The sequence below is a fragment of the Eptesicus fuscus genome, chromosome 14 (assembly GCF_027574615.1).
Source record: "Eptesicus fuscus isolate TK198812 chromosome 14, DD_ASM_mEF_20220401, whole genome shotgun sequence".
NCBI lineage: Eukaryota > Metazoa > Chordata > Mammalia > Chiroptera > Vespertilionidae > Eptesicus > Eptesicus fuscus.
In genome coordinates this window covers 13,619,133-13,627,042 of record NC_072486.1, presented here as the reverse complement: position 1 = coordinate 13,627,042, position 7,910 = coordinate 13,619,133, and the positions used below count along the sequence as shown (strand labels likewise).

At 44.2% G+C, this 7,910-nt stretch overlaps 1 protein-coding gene across 1 annotated transcript; it reads left to right on the top strand.

Moving 5' to 3' along the window:
• Positions 1–2,965: 2,965 nt before the first annotated feature.
• Positions 2,966–7,813, top strand: IL6 (interleukin 6). Its single transcript, XM_008148209.3, has 5 exons — positions 2,966–3,062; positions 3,238–3,428; positions 4,526–4,639; positions 5,816–5,953; positions 7,223–7,813. The coding sequence occupies exons 1-5, from the start codon at positions 3,044–3,046 to the stop codon at positions 7,385–7,387; spliced, it is 627 nt and encodes a 208-aa protein (XP_008146431.1). The 5' UTR covers positions 2,966–3,043; the 3' UTR covers positions 7,388–7,813.
• Positions 7,814–7,910: the final 97 nt, after the last annotated feature.

Genomic DNA, 7,910 nt, shown 5'->3' with positions numbered 1-7,910 from the left:
GCCCCCCCAAGGGCCACTCTCAGGATTTTGAATAATGAAAATGACCATGGACAGGGAAGGCTGCAGGCTTCTGTCATAAAAACACTCTGTGGAAAGCCGTGGAAATGGCGTGCAGCATAAGACGCAAGCTGGGCTCATTATTTAAATTGGGAAACCAGCCTGGCTGGTGTAGCTCAGTGGTTGAATATCGACCCAGGAACCAAGAGGCCACTGGGTTTGATTCCTGGTCAGTGCACATGCCTGGGTTATGGGCTCGATCCCGTCGGGGCGTGCAGGAGGCAGCTGATTGATGATGTTTCTCTCTATATATACCTCTCTAAAACATCAATAAAAACATATATTTAATAAATAAATTAGGAAACCAGGTTTGGGATCCTAATGTTCTTTTTAAAAAAAGAGAGGGGAAATCACTTTTTTTCTTTCATTTTCCACTTTTGTCATAAGGTATTTTCAACAAAACATAGAATCTTATTTCTTCAGAGGGAAAATGACTGGGTGACCGGCTGGTGGCTGACACAGTGGTCTGGCTCATACACAGTTTCCTCACCGGCAAGACACCGCAGAGCTCTGCTGGAGGAGTTCTCCCAGGCAGAGACCCAGAGCCAGGAATGTTGCAAAGAGCCAGTGTTTACTGAGGGATTACTGCGCACCAGGGATTTTAAACACTTCGTCTCATTCAGTCTGCACAACAGTAATGTGGGAAGAATTGTTATTCCCCCAATTTTATTTTATTTATTTTTGTTTTGTTTTTTTTTTTATATTTTTATTGATTTCAGAGAGGGAGAGGGAAAGAGAGATAGAAACATCAATGATGAGAGAGAATCATTGATTGGCTGCCTCCTGCACGCCCCCCAGTGGGGCTCGAGCCTGTGTGCCCTCCCCTAGAGCATTGCCTAGGTGACACCCAAACAAGAGGAAAGTACAGTATGTGTATACTTGTGTACGACTGTGTGTACATAATATACACACCAATAATGAAAATACAGAGGTGAGTACCTGAGTAGCTCAGAGAGCCTCACCCAGATTAGGGTAGCAGAGGATTAAGTTGAAAATTCTGTGGACCAGGTACTGCCTCTGGGGAGAGAGAAGCTGGAAAGGAAGGAGACTTGCTTTTCCTTATATACTCTGATGTCTTATTTGAATATTTTATCATGCACATGTACTTCCTATTTTCAAAACTTTTAATTGAAAAGAAAAATCTGTATGTTGTTGTCGAGTCATTAAGTGTTTGAAATTTACTGAATCACATTTTCTAAAAAACAGGTGAGGAAAAAGACAATCCCACACAAGAGACCTGTCACATGCATCACAGGGGAGCCAGGACGGGTGGCTTCCTTCAGTGCAGGAGTGAGGACTCAGCTGGGGGTGTCTGAATTGCTCAAGACCTAAGAGCACTAAAAAGGAAACCATTTAACCATCCTCTCCCATTTTCATTTTCGAACTAATACCACTGCTGCCGCCACGGCAGGACCTGCCTCTCTGTAGAAAGTCAGTGAAAGAATGGATGACCTCACTTTCTCCAACAGGTGGGTCCTGTAGTGTTGTACACAAAACAAAACTCAGTAAATCGATGCATATTTTTAATACCATAGTTCCTTGTCTTAGCAATCCAGGCGCGATCCTCTTTGCAAAGCAAAGAAGCCAATTTCGTGATAACGCTGTTTTGTAAATAAATTTGAGGGTTTTTGTGTGTGTGTTTGTGTGTGTGTGCTCTATGAGGGTCCTAGTTTCAGCCTGGAGCCAATCATCAGAGCTATCTGGGTGTCTGGGAGACCGGTGGGACGGCCTGGTCATGAGCCTATTTGCATGAGACCAAGGACTTTCCTGCAAGAGACATCGTCATTGTAAGGGCTGAGGGAGCCTGGTCAAGCTCGGCCAATGAGAAAGGCTGGGGCACTAGAGGAGAACCGTGATCAGAGCCTAGAGCGGAGCCTGTGTTTGATTGCTTCCCAGCCGCCTGTGGACTCAAATCAAGTAAAACAGCAGGAGGAAGCTATGAACACAAGCTCCAGAAAATGCCACAAGGTACTCCTTTGACATCCCATCAAAGAGGTGAGTAGTATTTGCCCCACTTTTTCCTGAACCAAGTGGGTGTCACTAACTTGAGGGCTCCAGCAGACCCAGCACTCACCCAGGCTCCTTGGGGCTCCTCTGCAGGAGTGGGATCACCCCACTGCCAGCAGCAGGACAGCACAGCAGCCCAAGACAACCCTCTTGGCACAGAGATCAAAGTCTTCACCAGCAGGGTCCTAAGGGGCCACTAGGGAGAGAGCAGGGCTGTAGCTGACCAGGCCGAAGTGAGTTGGAGCAGGTGAGGAGGAAACTTACAAATGGTGGCAACAGAGTCGTTTTTGTAGGCTCCACACACTGCACCTGGAGACTCCTGGAGGTTAACTGCACAAGATTTGGGGGCAGGCAGGTATTTCTGCAATAGCTGGTCATGGCAAGGGCCAGGAAAGAAAAGTACTGCCGATGGCTCAGAGCGTTATCAGGCTGGTGGGCTGTGGTGGGCTGAGAAAACTCAGAACCTCTTAGTTTTTACAAATGTGAAAAAAACTGGAAAACTAAATCTTAGCCTGTTAATCTGGTAATTAAAGTTTTTTTAAAAGTCATAGTCAGCCTTAGCTTCTTCAAACCCTCTAAAACTTTGTAGATGACTTTAGCTTTACTTTCCTTCTCAACACATGCCTAAGTGCTGAGTCACTAAAAAAAAAAAAAAAAAAAAAAAAGGAGAGGAAGAGTGATCTTGCTTCTAGGGCTCCTTGGTAATGACCTAAGCGGCGCATTTCCCTCTGATTATGATTCCTATGATGCTAAAGAACGTCACATTGCACAATCTTAATAAGGTTTCCAATCAGCCCCACCCTCCCTGGCCCCACCCCCACCCTTCAACAAAGATTTATCAAATGTGGGATTTTCCCATGAGTCTCAATATTAGAGTCTCAACCCTCAATAAATATGAGGCTGAGGATGTCTGAGACTCATTCTGTCCTCGAGCCCACCAGGAAGAAAAGAGAGCTCCATCTCCCTCTAGGAGACAGCTATGAACTCCCTCTCCACAAGTAAGTGAAGGAAATCCCTAGCCTGGGAACTGCCCGGAGGCCGGAGGCCGTGCCTGGGTGAGAGAGAGGGTGTGCGCTGTGAGGGCTGGCGGGCAGCCAGCAGCCAGCAGCCAGAGGCACAGCTTCCCCAGCTGTGCAGGCTGCTCACTGCTGCTCTCCCTTCCCTCCGGCACAGACACCTTCAGTCCAGTGGCCTTCTCCCTGGGGCTGCTCCTGGTGATGGCTACTGCTTTCCCTACCCCGGTTCCTCTGGAAGAAGATTCTAAAGATGACACCACCTCAAATAGACCACCACTCACCTCTTCAGAACAAATTGAAAAACTCATTAAGTCCATCCTCCTCGAAATCTCTGACATGAAAAATAAGGTGGGTAAGCTCAATGGAGGGTGATGGAAGGCCTGTCTGGGCATGCCTCTCCTTGCCCCTGGATGGGGACAGGGTTCCTGCATTGGGAGGTCTCTGATGGGTTCTTCTGGGGAAGTTTAGATTTGAGGTCAAAGAGGCAGACTGTCTTATGGATTTCTCCTCTGCTGCTGGTCTCAGGGAACCCCTTTCCCTCCTGGAAAATACAGAATGGGGCTGGAATCCATGTGCCCTGGCCCATTCCCCACTCCATACTTGACATGAGCTGAGAGTCACTGTTTCTTAGGACTCCCTTTTCCCTAACCAAAAAATAAGGTCTGTTGATCTTTTTTTGTGTGTCTGTTGGACTTTGGGAGGATTAGAAAAGTGGCACCTGGAATGAATGTTCAGTTTTTCAGGATAGTCACAGTACTTTTAAGTTATACAAGCGTGGTGGTTAGGAATTCCTCAAAGTCATTCCAGCTTATATACTGCAAACTCGATAGCCCACCAAAGTGGCAAAATTATAGGTAGGTTAAAGCAGCTCCTAAGCTTTAAATGCAGGGTAGTTTGACTCTGTTTTGTAGAAAGAAAAGAACACAGAAAAGGGGATTTGGGCACCCAAAATCTCCTCTGGTTTTGCTGAACCAGCTTTGTGATCTTGGGCAAATTTCCTACCACCTCTGGGCTCCACCTGTAAAACTGTGGGATAGGACTAGATGATCTCACAGGTTCTTTTAACTGAAACATTCTATGGTTCAAATGATATTCATGTAATTATTTTCAAAATGTATTAAATATGTAGTATGTGCCAGGTACTTTTTATAATTATTATGTCTCATCCTCACAACAAACTTACGAGGAGGTGCTTCATTATCCCCAATGTGGAGAGAGGGACACTGAGACTCAGGAGAGTGAGACAAGCCTGAAGTCACAAGTGAGCCTGGAATTGAACCCAACTGTGCCCATCCTCCACTAGATTTGCTTGTCTGGATGCTAATGGGTTCTGACTTCATTTTTCTTACGAGAACTTCCTGGCCATGGTGGAACATGACTAGGCCCTCTAGTGGTGTTTGTGTTAGGGGCACTTATATGATAACAATTTTGGTATTTTTTCCCAGATGTGTGATAACCATGAATCGTGTAAAAACAGCAAGGAGGCACTGACAGAAAACAACCTGAACCTTCCAAAACTGGCCAGAAAAGATGGATGCTTCCATTCTGGATTCAATCAGGTACCCATACATCATATTCACTGTTAGCTATTCCTGAGTTCTCCACCTTGCATGCAGCGTCTGTGTACATATAGACCAGGCAGGCAACAAAGAAAGCGATAGAGGCAAAGAATATTGTGTAAATTTCATGAGGAGGCCAACAGAAATCTTTGTAAAGACAACTTATTTTTGAATGGCATGGTCAGAGATAGCCAACCTCCCTTGGGATTTTCACAGTGGTCATATGTTAGAAACCCCAGCAGGTTTAGCTGGTTTATCCTGTATGAGGTGGTGGTTCGGTGACCTTTCTCCTCCTTGGCTGCCCTTAGTGTTGTCCTCCCTGCTGAGGTTATTCTCTACACCTTTCTCCTTCTAGGCAGTGAGATAACCTGTGCTGACTTCTGATTATTCCATAAAAGGTTTTAGCCCAACATTGACAAGGGCAGGAGTGCAGCCAGAGGGAAGAGCATTAAAGGGAGAATAGAGAAGGACCCCCTTGCCACATTCTAGCATCCACTGGGCTTTGAGTAAAATTAAGTGGTGTTTCTGATTGTCCAGATCAGGGGTCCTCAAACTTTTTAAACAGGGGGCCAGTTCACTGTCCCTCAGACCATTGGAGGGCCGGACTATAGTTTAAAAAATACTATGAACAAATTCCTATGCACACTGCACATATCTTATTTTGAAGTAAAAAAACAAAATGACAAAAACACCCACATATGGCCCGTGGGCCGTAGTTTGAGGACGCCTGGTCCAGATACTTAAAATAGGGCAGCTGATGTCTTTAAGCATGATGCCTAAGAAGTATGGGAAGTTCCCAGGGGTGGAAGAGAGGGGTGGGAATGGTTAGAGGGAAAAGTTGTTAAATTATAGCAATTTTGTTTTAAACATTTTATTTTATTTTTTAAAAATACATTTTTATTGATTTCAAAGAGGAAGGAAGAAGGAGAGAGAGATAGAAATATCAATGATAAGAAAGAATCATTGACTGGCTGCCTCCTGCACACCCCACCCTGGGGATCAAGCCTACAACCTGGGCATGTGTCCTAACCAGGAATCGAACCATGACCTCCTGATTCATAGGTTGATGCTCAACCACTGAACTATGCCAGCTGGGCAAATTGTAGCAATTTTAACTTTTAAAATTCATTATATCTTCCCGGCAATAACCAATTTTCCCACCATCTTTCCTCTTAGGAGACCTGCTTGATAAGACTCACCACCGGTCTTCTGGAGTTTCAGGTATACCTTGAGTACCTCCAGAATACATATGAGGAACATGCCAAGGCCATGCAGATGAGAACCAAAGCCCTGGTCAAGATCCTGAGGCAAAAGGTGAGTGTTGCCTCGTCTCCTCACTTGGTGTGGCCAATACAGTCTCAAAGAAAGCAGCCCAGACAATTTGGGAATGTAAAGCCAATTCAGAAGACATGGTTGCATGTAAAAGAAAGGAACTTAGAAGTATTTCCTGATAGTTAGAACTGTTTTTATGTGTGTATGTTGGGAGGGGAAGTGGGAATGTTAGATCTCTTCTGCAAAGGATATCAATAACTATATTTGAAACTATGTTAAGTTAGGTAGATTTTGACATCAACTTCTAATAGCTTAAGAAATAAGAAAAAAAAGTATCTGTAGAGGCAGAAGGAAGCACATACAACTCTGCTCAGTGATCCATAATCACAAAGAACAGAGAGCACAAAAATTATTTTAATATTTTAAGTATCGCCAAGAGACATTTTTATTATTATGGTAGCAACTCCTTTTTCCAACTTTTTGAAAAAAGAGTTAACACAGAGAATTGGCTAAAGGCTGGAAGAACAGATACAGGTCTTTGGTACTACCAGCTGGCCATTCAACTGCCACATGATGGAGACTTGATGGCACAGTGTATACATGAGCCAAACAGAGCTCAATGAAAAGTCCCTGTGGAGAAGCCTATGGGTACTAATCCTGCCTTTTGCCTAAGTCCGGGCATCTCCCACTTTAATGTGCACACAAATTCCCTGGGGGTCTTGTTCCAATGCAGAGCTTGATTCAGCAGATCTGGGGTGAGACCTGAGACTTGTATCTAACAAGCTCCAGGTGATGCCATTGCTGTAGTGCTCAGGCCACGCCTGGAGGTGTCCCTTGTCAGTGGGTCTATGGGAAGGTGTTTCCCAGTCCTCCTACACCACTAGATCAGTGGTCTCTCAACAGATGCTGAATAGATGGGTGAGAGAAACTGGAGGGAAATATTAGTGTCAGAGGCCACTCAAGAACCATTGAAATGCCTCTAACTATAGGTTCTTCATTTGAATATTGAATTCCAACCATGTGCCAGGCACTGGTTAAGACAACAGAGGACAAGTGAGACCATGTGGCTGCCCTTGGGATGCTTATGCTCTAAAGGAGCCAGAACAGCAAAGGGATGCTTAGAACTCAGTTGCTATGAAAGGGCAGACTCGGAGGAAAAGCACCTCACCCTATCTGGGCAAGGCAGGGTAGGTGGCCCCAATTAGTCTTCTTTACCCCAAATCTGAACATCTCCCCACAGCCCAGAGCATCCCTCCACGAAAAGGATTTGTTCAATATTTAAACAATTCTTCTTGCTTTCTTTCCCTTCAGATAAAGAATCCCATTGAAGAAACCACCCCTGACCCAACCACAAACACCGGCCTGCTGGAGAAGATGCATGCACAGAATGAGTGGCTGAAGACCACGACGATTCACCTCATCCTGCGAAGCCTCGAGGACTTCCTGCAGTTCACTCAAAGGGCTATCCGGATGTAGCCTGGGCATCTAAAATGGTTGCAACTCATGGACATTCCTTTCTCTGGTCAGAAAGCTGTCCACTGGGTACATAACTTATGTTGTTCTCTATGAAGAACTAAAAGTATGAGCAATAGGACACTATTTTAATTATTTTTAATTTATTTATATTTAAATATGTGACATTGAGTTAATTTATACAAGTGATATTTATATTTTTATGAAGTGCCACTTGAAATACTTTGTGTGTTCATTTTGAAAAAAAATAACAGATGGTTATACAGCTTGAATACCTTCGTTTCAGAGTCAGATCATTTCTTGGAATGTGTAGGCTTACCTCAGATAAATTGCTAACTTATCTTGTTTTTAAAAGAAATATTTATAATGTATTTATATAATGTTTAAATTGTTTTTATACCAGTAAAAGCCTTTTTTAAAAATCAGCAACCAAGTCTCTGTGAGTTTCTGTCACCAACAACAGCACAAAAAGTGACAAAAAGTGATATCTGGTGAAAGATAATTGATCACCTACTCCTACCGCATG